At 40.1% G+C, this 15,410-nt stretch overlaps 1 protein-coding gene and 1 long non-coding RNA gene across 8 annotated transcripts; one reads left to right on the top strand and one right to left on the bottom strand.

Annotated features, from left to right (window-relative positions):
* Positions 1 to 2,747: 2,747 nt before the first annotated feature.
* Positions 2,748 to 6,318, bottom strand: LOC111825180. 6 transcript variants are annotated; one of them, XR_002828308.1, is made up of 3 exons: positions 5,436 to 6,316; positions 4,534 to 4,980; positions 2,748 to 2,807 (listed from the first exon to the last, which is right to left on the bottom strand). It is a non-coding gene; the product is annotated as an uncharacterized LOC111825180 (long non-coding RNA). The 6 variants fall into 6 exon arrangements; XR_002828306.1 differs by having other exon boundaries at positions 4,534 to 5,079; positions 5,483 to 6,316; XR_002828313.1 differs by having other exon boundaries at positions 4,534 to 5,079; positions 5,723 to 6,316.
* Positions 6,319 to 6,412: 94 nt separating this feature from the next.
* Positions 6,413 to 12,460, top strand: BTF3 (basic transcription factor 3). Of its 2 annotated transcripts, none has more exons than XM_014451768.2 (5): positions 6,413 to 6,545; positions 7,125 to 7,193; positions 10,346 to 10,459; positions 10,572 to 10,773; positions 12,207 to 12,460. In XM_014451768.2, the coding sequence occupies exons 2-5, from the start codon at positions 7,125 to 7,127 to the stop codon at positions 12,443 to 12,445; spliced, it is 624 nt and encodes a 207-aa protein (XP_014307254.1). In that variant the 5' UTR covers positions 6,413 to 6,545; the 3' UTR covers positions 12,446 to 12,460. The 2 variants fall into 2 exon arrangements, with proteins under 2 accessions (XP_014307254.1, XP_014307253.1); XM_014451767.2 differs by having other exon boundaries at positions 6,423 to 6,783.
* Positions 12,461 to 15,410: the final 2,950 nt, after the last annotated feature.

The raw sequence follows: 15,410 nt of genomic DNA, 5'->3' as shown, positions 1-15,410 counted from the left end.
GTGTGTGCTTTTAAAAAAACCTTTCATTGTTACAAATAGCAAATATGGAAAACCGCATACCACTATACAGGTCAGAAGAGAAATCCTTGCTCACCACGCTAGCAACCTTCCATTTGTCAGGTGTCTCCTCCCAATTATAATCCCCTTTCTCCTCCCAAGAACAATTACTATCCTGATATTTATGATAATCACTTCTTTTTCAACTGTATTACCTAAACCTGCAACCCTGATTGTTTTACGTTTCCCTTTGCCTCTTACGTATCTTTTTATCTAAAGAATTCCCTTTCTCCTCTTCCTTTGTTGAAATAGCAAATTAACTGTCCTGTCACTTTCTATAACCTGAATTTTATTGATTGCATTCTGTGGAGTAATTTAACGTATTTTTCTGTCCTTTTTATTTTCTTTAAATTTATGGCTGCCTGGCCGGTGTGACTCAGTGGTTGAGTGTGAACCTAGGAACCAGGAGGTCACAGTTCAATTCCTGGTTAGGGCATATAAGTTTTGGGATCGATCCCCAGTAGGAGGCATGCAGGAGGCAGCTGATCAATGATTCTCTTTCATCATTTATGTTTCCCTCTCTCCTTCCCTTCCTCTCTCTGAAATTAATAAAAAACATATTTTTAAAAAATTGATGGCTGGATCACCTTGTAGTCAAAAATCAATGTATTTCTTTTTCCTATATATTTTTTATTTCAGAGAGGAAGGGAGAGGGAGAATCATTGATCAGCTGCCTCCTGCATGCCCCACACTGGGGATCAAGCCAGCAACCGGGTCATGTGCCCTGACCAGGAACCTGTGACCTATTGGTGCATGGGATGACATTCAACAAACTGAGCCATACTAGCAGGGCTATAGTAGTGTATTCTTAGCATCAGTAACACCTGTTACGGGGTCTTGATTCTACCTTGTCCTACTGGATAGGGGCACTGGTAGCAGCTCTCTTAGCCCAGTTCTGCATTATTATCCGGAGACAGCAAATATCCTGAGATAAAAGTGCACTCCTACAGCCCTTTAAACAAATTTCTAAGCACCAATTCCCTATTTTAAATCCCTATATTTAAAATAGCCAGATGCATTTCCTGCAACTGAATGCAAACTCATACATTAGTAAAGATATAAAAGCCTCCCAAATTAATCTGCACAATCAATCCCAATCAAAATTTTAAAATAATTGAACAAAACCTAAAATGTATATGGAATAAAGGTCTGCAAATATGTCACCCTAAAAAATTGGGGGGGAAAGGTACTCACCCTACCATATATTAAAAATATTGAGTTTACGTATTAATTTAATAATAGATGATGCTGGGTAATGGGCTTATGTAGGTTCATTATGTTATTTTTACTTTTGTGCACTTGAAGTTTTCCATAATAATGTAAAAAGAATATTCAGCCTGGTGTTCAAAAAGTTAGGATTGGAGTTATACATTCGGGGCTCATCAAAATAAAGACAACATTTAAAGCCATGGGATTGGATAAAACCGTTTAGGGAAAGTATAGATAGGAAAAAAAATGGGACTAAAATGTGAGCAACTCTAATATTTATAAGACAGTGAAAAAAGATAAAGTAGACTGAGAAGATGCCATGAGGCAAGAGGAAACCAGGAAGTGAGATGTTCTGGAAGCCTAGAAAAGAAAATGTTTCAAAAATGTGGAAGTGGTCATGTGTCAAATGCTACCTAAAGGCTAAAATGAGAACTGAATTTATCTTTTGGATTTGTCAAGATGGAGGTTTAGACAGTTTGGAGAAATTTTGCTATAAAAGGGAACAAAAGAAAAAATTAAGTAGAAGCTGGAGAAAAGAGGTTAAGAAGTATTCTGTTCCCTTTTCAGGTATCTGATACTAAGGCATATTAGTGTACTAGTAGAATGATCTAGTTGAAAGGGGGAAAACAGAGATACTGGTTAATAATGCGGATTTCCTAATCAAAGAAAACAGGATAATTTCAAGAGAAACATCAAAAGTGCTTTATTCAAAGTAATGTCCATTGCTAGCTACACATTTCCCCCATCTTTCAGGTAATTTGTGGATACCGTCCCAATAGAACAGGGGTCCTCAAACTACGGCCCGCGGGCCACATGCAAATACAAATATTGTATTTGTTCCCGTTTTGTTTTTTTACTTCAAAATAAGATATGTGCAGTGTGCATAGGAATTTGTTCATAGTTTTTTTTTAAACTATAGTCCGGCCCTCCAACGGTCTGAGGGACAGTGAACTGGCCCCCTGTTTAAAAAGTTTGAGGACCCCTGCAATAGAACTTTTGTTTTGAGGCAAACCATACAGAGACACAATTTTCCACTTTTTCGTATGTTTTGAAGTGCTGCTCAGAAAGTGCATGGGCCATCAATCGGAACAAGTGGTAATCTGAAGGAGCAAGGTCTAGTGCACTGATGGCGAACCTATGACACGCGTGTCAGAGGTGACACGCGAACTCATTTTTTTGGTTGATTTTTGTTAAATGGCATTTAAACATATAAAATAAATATCAAAAATATAAGTCTTTGTTTTACTATGGTTGCAAATATCAAAAAATGTCTATATGTGACATGGCACCAGGGTTAAGTTAGGGTTTTTCAAAATGCTGACACACCGAGCTCAAAAGGTTCGCCATCACTGGTCCAGTGAATATGGTGGGTGGGTTAAGTGTTGGTCTTCAAACTTTTTCCGTTGACCTGGACGTTCTTTGTCTTTCACATCGAAATCATCACTTTTAAAGCGTTTAAACCAGCGTTCACAAGTATGTTGAGATGGAGCATGTTCACCATAAGCTTCCCAAGGTGTACGATAACTTTCAGCAGCACTTTTCTTCAAAATAAAGTAATGAATTAAAAGTTCCCGCAAATGCTCTCATTTTGGCACGAAATTCGACATTTTTAAGTGTAAAAATATCTATGATGTTAACACCTTCAGAAAATTTGACATATGAAGTTTTGATGCTTGTTGTCAATACAACAAAATAGCATACATATAAAAATCGCATATATATCAACATATGTGTAACTCCATCTATTGAAAAAAATTCGCATTAACTGGTACACTTGTAGGAAGAAAACAATAATAGAAGAATCAAGGTGCTGAATGAAATAAAGTACAAGAAGAGGAAATATTTTTCCCATGTTTAACAAAACATGGAGTGAAGGCAATATTTATAGGTTCAGATACATACAGATGGATAGATTTGGTTGGGAGGCGGGGGAGATGAGGTTTGTGCCTATTTTCAAACCTTTAACTCTCTAAGCCTCAGTTCCCTCACCAGTAATATGGTGAGTACCTACTTCATAAGATTTCTGAGGCTCGAACTACCATACCAAAGAGCCAACTCTGAATATTAAATTGTTATTAATATTCCTAGTTCAAGTCTCCATGAATTCTACAAAATAATCAATCTCTCATTTTGCATTTAACAAAATACCACAACTAAAAACAACTATAATGAAAGTAACTTAATGGGATTGAGAGTGTCAGGGTAAGCTTTCCTGAGACATTTAAACTGAAAGCTAAATGAGGTGTAGACATTAACCTGACAAAGGTGGAGTGTTAGAAGAGTTTAAGGAGGTTTAGAAACAAGCAAACAGAAGTCCATTGTGGCTATCAATCACGAGCCACTATATGAAGCAACTGAAGGCAACTAAATCACATTTCTCCTCAGTGATTTCCAATACCTCTTGTGGGTCAAAATAGGGCTCTTAAGAAATTAACATAATATAAACATTTTGGCTCTTGCTGAAAGGCTCAAGTCCAACTGAGATGTGAAAACAATTTATGGACTTTGATTAAACCATAAACTATAAACCGAGCAGGGAAAAAGGTTTCTTGTTTCTTGCCTACTCTATTGACACAGGCTATGTTGAGTGCTGAGTAAACGATTCTTAGGCTTATTCAAGCTCAGCAGTAAAGTGTGGGGCCAGTTACCCCTATTTGCCATAAACACTGGGAGAGCACAGGAAATGGTAACATCTAAATTATTCCTTTTGCCATCCCTGAGCTAAGATAGCAACTTAGTAACTAATTTTTAGAGTTAAAATAAACCCTTTATATAAAAAATGTTTTACATATTTAATATTATATTTAACATTTATAATATATACTTGACATTTAATATTAGCAGAAGCATAATTCTGCTAAAAAATTAGCACTCACAAAATAAGCAGAAGCAGCTGAAGGAACCAGAAATCAAAGTATTTTCTTACTATTAGGGAACCTTTCTTGATTTTCAACATGGTGCAAGTCTTAAAAGTTACAAAAAAACGCCTGGCTGGTGTGGCTGTGGACCCATAAACCAAGAGGTCATGGGTTCCATTCCTGGTGGGGGCACATGCGCGGGTTTCGGGCTTGATCCCCAGTAGGGGGCGTGCGGGAGGCAGCCCATAGATGTTTCTCACCAACGTTTCTATTTCTCTATCGGCTCTCCCTCTCTCTCTCTCTCTCTCTCTCTCTCTCTCTCTCTCTCTCGTCTAAAAAAAATCAATTAAAACATTTTTTAAAAGTTACAATAGACAAAAGTGGAAACCAAAGGAAAATAAAAAATAACCTGGAGAGTTCCGGGAGAAGAGCTGGCGAAAGGCTGCCGCGTTCCTTCATTTCGATTCTTTCTCACTTCCTGAGACTCAACTGTGTGAAATATGAGTCGGCATGTAACACCAAGGCTCGATTGGAGTTCAATACTAGTAGAAGATGAAGAATCAGACCAGCCAGTTGGAGCCGTGGTTGACCAGCAGCCCAGGGATGAACAACCTCAACAAGAGGAGCCACCCACTGAGAGTCAGGATATTACACCTGATGAAGAGAAAGCAGATGCAGGAGCACCTGAGGTTCAAGGAACTGACCTTGAAGCTGATCTTCAAGAACTGGCGAAACCAATGACTGGGGCTGAGGGTGGAGATGATCCTGAAGTCATCGGGCATGCTTGTGCAAATCCAGAGCCCATTGAAATGCCAGAAACAGGGGAAGGAAAACCAGCCATTTAAAGGAAGATGATCTGAAGACACACAGATTATTCTTATGTTGGATACTTCACTGTTAAAGTTCTCTCAATAAAGTTTTACAGCATTAAAAAAAAAATAACCTGGAATATTTCCTGAAAACAGGTGTATAAAAGGTGAATCAGAATCTTGTGTTTATGTAAATATCCAGAAAACATCACATGACTAGGAAGCTTAGAAGGTAGTATAACATGAAGGGGGAAAAACTGCTCCTGGACAAAGGTAAAGTTTCAAAAAGGGGAGTATTTCTGTGTATTTTGTAACATTTCTATGGTACTGAACAATGTTGGCAGTCATTTTGACCTTTTTTGTTAGGACAGTGGCCCACATAGCTTCACAGTACAAACAAACACCCTTTTCTGTACTACACTTGACTCATATTCAATAACAGAAGCAACACTGTTTTTTGAGAAAATATCAACTGTTACAATTGTCTTTAAAATGTACTCACAGTTTAAATAGATTTAAATAAACTTTTCCAAAACGAAAAGCACCTACACGTTTTCTTGTTGCATCGATGGCATTTTCTCTAGCGAAGGTTTTGAATATGCCAAGGCTTTTCATAGCTAAGACCACAAAAAGGCTGGTCAGAGAGCATGTTTATTTAAATTTCCATTTCCAATACCGGTCGTTTTATTTTAAGGTTGTCTGAAAACTTGTCCTGGAGTTTAAAAAATTTCAACTCACAGCAGTTTAGCCTCTCCAAACACACGGGGCATAAGTTCTTGATTGACGTACTAGTTAAGACAGGTAAAGTGTGTTCAATTGGGGCTCGCTAGCTGTCAAGTCCCTGCCGACAGATACCGAGTAAACTTTCCGTCTGTTGGAGAGAAGTAAGGGAACCACTCACGCACCCGGTCCAAGGCGACGAGCCACCTGCTACGGGGCGGGCGCGCACATTCCCCGGTCCCATCCCAGCTCGACCGAGTGACTTCCTGAACATGCTCCTCAGATTTTTCGAGCCCTGGTCCTGCAGCAGACCAAACCACCTGGCCTCAGAAAGCAAAGTCAGCTTCATTGTCTTTGACAACACGTTTTGGTGAAGCCTCATTCGGGCCGACGGGTAATTTCTAAAACTTCCGGGGTCACCCAGCGAGCCGAGAGCGGCTACAGAGGTGGGCACACGCTGGGCGTCCCAGGCGTTTCCGCAAACCTGAGCTCAGGACTCCAGGGAGACAGGGCCGACTTACTCAGCTCCCACTGAACAAGAAACTGTTCTCTCTGACCCCCTGGATGGCTTCCCCCAGGCCTCCTCGCGCTGCCTCCAGCCCAGCCTTTGGCGTGGACGCCGCCCGGCCGGCGCCGGACGCGAAGGAAAGAACGTCCAAGCGCGTCGGCCACACACCCCGCGTCCCGGAGCCGCGCGTGCGCAGCACAGCCCAGAGCTCGGGCCAAGTCCGTTTCCTGACTTTTCAAGGAAGTGGCCTTGCGTCACTTCCTGCCTCCCTCTAGCTGCCATCTTGCGTCCCCGCGTGTGTGCGCTTATTCTCAGCTGGTCTGCCCTAGACCCCCTGAGCGTCAGCCCTAGTCCCCCGCGCGGCCCCGTTTCCTCTCCAACAAGGTACAAAAAGGCTGTGGACGCCGGCGTGGGAGGAGGACGGGATCGGGGGCGGGCAGTGCCCGGAAGGAGCGAGACAGGGAGGGACAGGGCTGAGGAGAGGAAGGCGATGCGACGGACAGGCGCACCCACTCAGGCTGACTCTCGGGGTCGAGGTCGAGCCAGGGGCGGCTGCCCTGGGGGCGAGGCGACGCCGTCTCTTCCTCCACCTCGCGGCGGAACCAGAGGACAGGAGCCTCAGGTACCGCGAGGCTTGCGGAGAGTGGCCGGTCGGGCAGGCCCTGGCTAGGCCGAGGCCGGGCCGGGGCCGGGGTGGGGGGGTGCTGGCCGGGCGTGGTTTAGACCCCGTTTCCCGGGTCTGTAAAAGGGGGGAGGGGGCCGTGGAGGGGGAGGAAGGTGGGTGCTCTTTCGGCCCTCTGGACACTGAAAATTGGGAGCCTCGGGGCGGATTTGGGACCCAGGCCTCGGCCCGTGTGGGACATTTGTTCTGCCAAGGGGGGGGGGGGGGAGGCGGGAAGTAACGAGCGTGGAATGCCAGGGCCAACTACACCTTTCCTCGCTGAGGGTTTCCTGTTTTTCTAGATGAAAGAGACTATCATGAACCAAGAGAAACTCGCCAAACTGCAGGCTCAAGTGCGCATTGGTGGGAAAGTAAGTCTTAATAGTGTATGTGTGTGTGTGTGTGTGTGTGTGTAAGGTTTAGGGTTTTTTTCTTTTGCATTTCTAATGTCGATGGCGTGTGACTTTGCCTACAGAGGGCATTTCGCGGAACTAGCAAACTGGGGGAGGGAGCGGCGGGGTAAAGGCGATGTACAATGTAATGTCTCCGGGAACCATGCCGCTTGTGTGCTCAGAGGGGAAAAAAGCGAGTGAGTCGACATGAAAAACTGCTTAGGCTGCAAACATTGTTTGTGTGTAAACATACTCTCGGTGTTACAGTGTTTTAAGGGGAGCAAAAGTGTTTCCTAACGTGCTCGGTAAGGAAATGCGCCGTTTCAGGTGCGGATCATTGTGGCCGTCCTTCCTCCGACTTGCTTGGGCTTCGGTTGCATGTAGACGTGCTAGCGAGTTGGTTTCTTTGGTGGATGAAGGCCTTTTCTGGAACGCTTCCTTGGCTCAGGCACTCCGGGGCGGTAGGAGTTGTACATTTCTAGGGCGTTTGAAGATCTCTCTTGTAAGTGCATTTTGGAGTTTAAGAGCAGTGGACTATGGATTCGAAAATATCGCGTAAAGTGGATGTCTTTCTGTTTTTACTTTGCGATTTCGCTAAAACTGAGGGAAGGGGAGTGTTTGGTGGGTTTTTTAATGATCCGTTTTTGGTTGATGCTGAGTCCGAGGGGATTCCTTTTTGAACTCTGTGTTTAGATGGTTCTCTAAGTAATTTACATAAATCAGAAGTCCACTCTAGACCGAGGTCTGCCTGGTTGTATTTTGCATTGTTAGCACATTCCTAGTATTTAACAAGGTGTGGTATAGCCTGTTGGAACAGAGCATGTCTTCACTTGGTAAAACTTGTATTCACTTGTATGGTTAAAACTTCTATACTACAGATTTATTATCTATTAGTATTTTGTTTTATTTATTTCCAACTTTGCCCATTTACCTTCAAGTAGAGTCTACTGTGAAATAGCCATATTTGCACTTAGACTTAAATAGTAAGATGTACATTGTTAGTTACTGGACTTTGCCAGCAGTGTAGGTATCTTCATCCTCCCCACCCCCCAAGCTAGTAGTATTCAAGATCCCACGCCTACCTGTTAACAACAGTAGGTATTTCTTGTTCTTTTTAGCAATCGTTGTAAGCTAGGTGTGGTGGAAAAACTCATTATAATCTTTGTGGGTCAGTGTTTGGATTCTCTTATGGTGTTTTTAACCTTAGTTAATGTGCCTTTTTTCTTTTTTGGTTACTTTGATCATTAGTCCCTTCAACTTGTGAGAGAAACCATTCTAGGTAAAGGAAAGTCAGGGTTATCTAGGATTCTTAAGGCTGATGTAGGATTAAACTTTACTTGTTAACTAGTTAATAGAGGGAGTATTTCTGTCATTGTAAAACAGAAACATTTTCTTCACCTTTTAAGAAACCTGCTTATTATGGGATGTGAAATCAGGTGAGTGAGTTTTGCCTTAGAGAAAATTGCAAGTGTTAGATTCTAGGTGTTACAAGAGCTCTTTATTTCAGTATCTGATCAGAACATTGATAATAACTTAATTATTTCAGTGAAAAGTAAACCCTATTTTTGTAAAGTGTATGAAAACTATAGAAGGTGTGCTGATTTTGTTTTTAGAATCTTATAGTAGTTTCTTAGAATGTCTTTTAGAGAGCGTTCTCTGGAAACCAGGTTTCTACATGACCACTTCAAGGTAATAGTTACTTTAAAGGTTTTTTGAGGGGGTTGGTCACCAGTATTCTATGTAATTATTGATATTTTCTTCAGTTACACTATGATTTATTTAAGCCTTTACTATGCTGGATCCTGAGAATACAAAATTTAGGTAAAGTATCTAGGTGGCTTTAAGGCTAGTAGGGGAGATGGACATTTTTTTAAGATATTTTTTTCACATACATGGTGCAAGAGAAGCATTTTCAAGATACAGAAATGAGAGTGGTTTGTCTGGGTGAGGATATTAATTGTAGAGTTTCGGGAAAACACAGAAGAGATACTGGCTTGTGCAGGATTTTAAAGGATCAGAATTGGTATGGAGGCTGGGGACAGTGAGGTAGGTGAGTGGTGGTGGTCTTTCCATGAAGAGCCTTGTGTACAATGTAAGTGTCTTAGCCTATACGGGAGTCAATGAGTGTTATTAAAGAGTTTGAAAGCAGAATATGGATGGTCACATTTGCCTGGTTTTGGAAGTTTATAGGATATTTTAGAGAAAGGGGAGATTGGAGACTTGGCATGTACAAGAGACCACACGTTTTCCTGAAGCCTATATTCATTCACTCATCAAGTTATTGACTACCTTCAGTGAGCCAGGTACTGTTATAGTTACTGAGTTTTATAGCAGTAAATAGAATAGAAGCCTTCAAGGAGTTTATATTCTGGTAAGGGGAGACAGGCAATAAAATATACTTATCTTTATTAGTAATAAGTGTTATAAAGAGAAATAAACCTGGATAGATGGGAATGGTGAGTGTGGGTCGTTGGGAAAGGCCACTCTGAATATGGTGACATAAGAGCAAGGATCTTGAGGGAGGGAGGGAGCCATGCAGATGCCAGGGAAGAAGAACAGTGTGTCCAAAAACTCCTGTTTGGCCTATTTTAGTAACAATGAGGAGGATTATTTGGTTGAAGATGAATTGGTGTGTGTGAAGGAGATGTGTGTGGTCAAGAATGGCATAGTAGGGGCAGGACAGATCAAGGTTAAGATAAGAATTTGAGATTTTACTCTTGCGTACAATGGAAGTCTTTACAGACCTTTGTGTCATACACTGTCTTGCCTATGAATATTAATGGATGTTAATTTTTCTTTAATGTAAAAACAAAAGGTTAGTGATTTAGGTTGACACATGCCACCTCTCTGATCACTTTAGAGCAGTTAATGTAAAAAGTAGAACTTGGAAAAGATCATTTATATCTGACAAGACTAGAATTTTAGAAATTATTAAGAATTTGTAGCAAGTCCTTTCCCTCTTTTGACTTCCCTCATTGCTTTCACCTGCCTACTCACTGCATAAAAATTTGTGGTTATGATAGTTTTCTTATACATATCCAAAGGTCAGAAAGGAATTTGAACCTTTCCATTTGAAAATGTCTGTTACAGTATAAATGTGTGCTGTGTTCTTTCCTTTCTCTCCACTTTAGGGAACTGCTCGTAGAAAGAAGAAGGTGGTTCACAGAACAGCTACAGCAGATGATAAAAAACTTCAGTTCTCCTTAAAGAAGTTAGGGGTAAACAATATCTCTGGTATTGAAGAGGTAAGCGTCAAGTTTTATTTCTTTAGAAAAACAAGATTTGTCTGAAAAAAGCTTTTAATGTTCATACATTTGGTGGGCACTGCTAATTAAAAATATTTTTTTTCCTTTATAGGTAAATATGTTTACAAACCAAGGAACAGTGATCCACTTCAACAACCCTAAAGTTCAGGCATCTCTGGCAGCGAACACTTTCACCATTACAGGCCATGCTGAGACCAAGCAGCTGACAGAAATGCTACCCAGCATCTTAAACCAGCTTGGTGCAGACAGTCTGACTAGTTTAAGGAGACTGGCTGAAGCTCTGCCCAAACAATGTGAGTTTTGCACAGGTTATTGATTTAGCCAATAGATTTCTAAAATGTCAGGTGCAAAGTGGATGTGAATATCTTTAAATTTGGAAATGCTACCTTTTCTCTTAAAATATCCATTTTTACACAGATTTTAAGCAGGTATTTATAGTGTATGCAATGATTTAGTATGCTGTGATTTATTATACTTGTTTCCTACTAGCTTTCTTGCATTGGATAAGAGACTTTAAAATGTTATCCTTTATTAGCTGGAAAGTATGAAAATGTTAATTTGGTGCTTTTTGATAACTGGCACTTTAAAATTAATTAAATATATATTGTAAATTATCAGAATTCTTCAGTTGTGTCTATACAACTGATATTACCAATAATCTTTAAGAACTGGCTTGCCACTATCCTGATGTTTTTAATTATAGTATGATAAGGATTTTGTTCAGGGGCAGAAAATCATGAAGTTGAGTAATTGTACCTCAGGGGTATGGATACTTTATGCTGAAGCTCTCTGACTAAAATTTTGAAGAATGGGAATGGAGAAGCAAGTCAGGCTTATTATATGGTCTTTTAATTAGTCATCCATGTTTTTCTAGGCATTCACTCACTCTGCTTCACTTTATATGTTGTTTTGTCACCTGGAAAGGCATAAGAGGTTTTCTTTTGTGTGTGTGTTTTTTTTTAATTGATTTGAGAGAGAAATGAAGAGGGAGAGAAACATCAGTGATGAGTGAGAATCATCAATTGGCTGCCTCCTGCATGCCCCCTACTGGGGATCGAGCCCACAACCCGGGCATGTGCCCTTTACCAGAATTGAACCCGGGACCCTTCAGTCTGCAGGCCAACGCTCTAATTACTGAGCAGACCGAGGACAAGGCATAAGAGTTTGTAGAAAGTCATCTTAGGCTTTCAAAGCTGAAATAGGCATTTGAAGCAGTCCACTGAACATCATGGGCCCAGTACTGTGAGGTCCCTACTCTCAAGTGTAGTTCACTTTCTGTGTAATAAAAGGAAGCTGGATGCTTACCACTCAATCTTAAATTTTTTTGATCATTTTATTTTCATTTCAGTAAAGGTTTGTGAGCATCTCCCTTATGCCATGCACAACACAACAAAGTATTTGAGAAAACAGCCTCTTAATTTGCCTCCCCAAGTAAAGCTTACCATAATTTGGTACGTGGGTTTACTTGTACCCTGGGGGCTCCCCATTATTCTCATTCTCAATGTTTGTGGTGGGCCAGAGGATTGAAAACCTAGGTATAGAATTTGGTTTGTTGGCTGTTGCTAGTGTTCTAGCTCATTTGTAGACTATTACGTTATTGCTAGTACTATAGATGAGATCCCAAATGTCACATCATGAATATAAACCTTTCATCTGTACTTCTTTTGGTTAATACTTATTGAAGACAAACACATGTGTGAGTAATGTTTACATTTCCCTTTCACAGCTGTGGATGGAAAAGCGCCACTTGCTACTGGAGAGGATGATGATGATGAAGTTCCAGGTAGGCATCTTCACTTGTGGTTAAACTGGGGAATCTCAGCAAAGGAGGATAAAGAATCTTTATTCTATAGGGAAGACTACCTGAGGGAGGTGGTACAGAGTAAAGCAGGGAAGGGAGACTTGAACCTCACTCAGAATGAGAAAAGTGGTGTGCTGATATTTCACTGGGAGTCGTGTTTGTAGGTTTGGTTTTTTTCTATTTGGGATCCCAAGAAGTTGGAGGTATATAACCATAAGTATTGAATAAAAAGTTTACATATTGTTACCTAAATGTAATGACTACTTACAGACCACAAATGACTCTTGTTTCCTACTGTGAGATCCATAAATTTAAAAGAAGGCATGGAGAAGTTATTCAGATATCTTGGGATATAACCATTTTAAAATCGGCAGAAAAGCTCCTTTGGCAATCTTGAGGCATTTTTCTATTTCAGCTGTTACTGGATATATTTTTGTGTGGTAAAACAAATATTTATTGGGGAGTAGAATCACTAGACCATAAATAATTCCACTTTGCACGGACAGGTGTCCTCAGGAATCCAGGAAAACTTTAGAATTGTGTGTCACAGTACTCTTTAGTTCTCCCAAACTGACTAATGTGTTGTATTGCTTAAGTTTAATTCTTGGAGTGCGATGAGAATAGGGAGAGTATATACCTATTCTTTAAGCACAGCCATGGGCAAATTAATGACTTTCCCTTGTTTTAATTATATGCCAAAACATATACTTCAAAATGTGCCAAATGAGTAGTGGTCTTATTGAAAATAAAAACTTTTAAATTTATATACTGATTTAACTAATATGTATTTTGAGAACATTTCCTTATTTCCTCTTAAGATCTGTATTTGTAGATTTGGCTTTTTCTGAGTTTCTGCCTTTTTTTATTTTTTTAATTTTGATGAGGCTTCCAAGAATGAAGCAAACTGAATTGAGTCAACTTCTGAAGAAGATAAACTTGAAGAAGTTTCTGGGAGCTGCTATTTTGTATTATGACTGCTTTTTCAAATTTTGTTTATGGATCTGATAAAATCTAGATCTCTAATATTTTTTAGCCCAATGCCCCTGGACATTGCAGCTCTTTTCAGTTTTTGCTTATACATAAATCATTCTTTGCAGCTAATTAAGCTGAAGAAGCTTGGGAATAAAGTTTGAAACAGGTTAATAAAGATCTTTGCCTAGTATAGTTTTATTTTTTATTTCATTGACACTGATTTGTACACAGAAAGCAAAGTTGTTTGTAGAAAGCTAATCATGGCATGTAATATGACATAATCTTTGATGAAATTTTATTAAAGATTTAACATGGTAGAATCATGTAACAAAGGTGGTATAAAGTTTCATGTTTGAAAACTTCCCTGCAGTAGCCCTCAGGGCTTCCATGGTTTATATGATGGGTATAATTGTAAGATGGGAATAGAATACTCCTTCGTGGTAGAGCAAGTTTTTTTTCTCTTAGTGTTGTGTATATACTGAGTGCCTTATATGTACTTTTCTTTAAAAATTTTTATTGATTTCAGAGAGAGAGAAACATCAATGATGAGACTCATTGATCGGCTGCCTCCTGCACGCCCCCTGTTGGGGACCAAGCCAGCAACCTGGGCATGTGCCCTTGACCGGAATTGAACCCAGGACCCTTCAGTCCACAGGCTGATGCTCTATCCACTGAGCTAAAACAGCTAGGGCCTTATATGTACTTTCACACTTAACTTTCTCTCATTTAATTCTCATTCTATGAAGTTGCTCCATTTGGTAGATGTAACCAAAAGTTACTTTAAAAAAGTGAAAGTAGTTAATCCCTTCTGTGTAGGCTATAAGATAACTGGAAAAAAGGTAATAGGAATGTCACCCTTTTTCCTTAAGTGAGAACACAAAATGAGTAGGGCTACTTTTTTCTTTTTTAAATTAACATACTGTAAAATTGACCTGTGTATGCAGTTGTAACGTGTAATTGCCACCATAACTAGAGTACTGAACAATTTCACACTAGAAAGGCCCCTCGATAATAGAGCTACTTTTAAAAATTTGTATTAGTAATTATAATGTTGAAGCAATTTAACAGTTTTACAAATGGTAATTAAAACAATTACATTCTGCATTGATGCCAACTGAAAATTATCTTAGTTTCTACTTCAACAATAAGAATTCATTTTAAATTTTCATAGCTTACAAGTACCTTTTGAAGGTACTGTATAGCTATATCTAAAATTATTAACTATCAAAAATGAAATGTGTAGACAGTATTTGCATATCTTAACATTGTATTATTTTCTTTAAAGTATGCATATCACTTAAAGTACACTGCTACAGTAACAAGAATTCCAAAGTCTCAATGATTTACAAAATTACATGTTTCCAGAGTATTATAGGTTAGGTTGGACTCTGCTATATTGCTATATGTTCACTTCAGGTCCCAGACAAATGGGGCAACCTCTGGGGCACTCAGCTTTCTGGCAGAGTGAAAAGGTTGTAGGTCATGTGCTGGTTCTTTTTTTAAATATATTTTTATTGATTTCAGAGAGGAAGGGACAGAGAGAAGCATCAATAAAGAGATTGATTCATCAGCTGCCTCCTGTACAACCCACCCTTAACCGGACTCAAATCCGGGACCCTTCAGTCCACAGGCTGACGCTCTATCCACTGAGCCAAACCAGCAAGGGCCATGTGCTGGTTCTTAAAACTGCTACAAGTGTCAAAGATATATAACTGACCAAAGCATATGCAGTGGGTAAAGGAGGACAGGATTGGGATGGTCTGGAGTGGGGCCTGAAGATTTGCATTTCTGATAAGCTTCCAGGCGATGCTGATGCTGTAGGCCCACTGGCCATGCTTTGAGTAGCACAACTGAGATTGTCTTAACTCATCCCCAGAGATTGGGGTGACTGATAGGCTGACAAGCATGTGAAGAGTGCCACTATCTGAATATCCAGTTGTTTACCCCGAATCTATAGGCAAGGGACAAAATTAAAAAGTGCACTAGGTTTCCAGGCTAGGCCTATTCCAGGGCAACTTGCTTCCTGTGGCAGATGCAGGCTAAGGTTAATCCTGTTTTGCCTGTATTCAGACTTTGTTCCAATAACCTCTAACGATGTTATTGCTTTGGTCTATTTAAATAATCTGGTATATGTTAGTCGTGGCTATGGATTAACAA

The sequence above is a fragment of the Myotis lucifugus genome, unplaced genomic scaffold (assembly GCF_000147115.1).
Source record: "Myotis lucifugus unplaced genomic scaffold, Myoluc2.0 scaffold_0, whole genome shotgun sequence".
In the NCBI taxonomy this organism is placed as follows: Eukaryota; Metazoa; Chordata; class Mammalia; order Chiroptera; family Vespertilionidae; genus Myotis; species Myotis lucifugus.
Note: the sequence above shows the minus strand (reverse complement) of the source record. Positions and strands in the feature narration are given on the sequence as shown.

What these genes read in the sequence shown, in the direction of transcription:
- BTF3 (XM_014451767.2), top strand. Translation starts at nt 6,652, where the DNA reads ATGCGACGGACAGGCGCACCCACTCAGGCTGACTCTCGGGGTCGAGGT. An exon ending in AAGTGCGCATTGGTGGGAAA is followed by an intron (nt 7,194 to 10,345) that starts GTAAGTCTTAAT and finishes TCTCCACTTTAG; the next exon opens with GGAACTGCTCGTAGAAAGAA. An exon ending in ATATCTCTGGTATTGAAGAG is followed by an intron (nt 10,460 to 10,571) that starts GTAAGCGTCAAG and finishes TTTCCTTTATAG; the next exon opens with GTAAATATGTTTACAAACCA.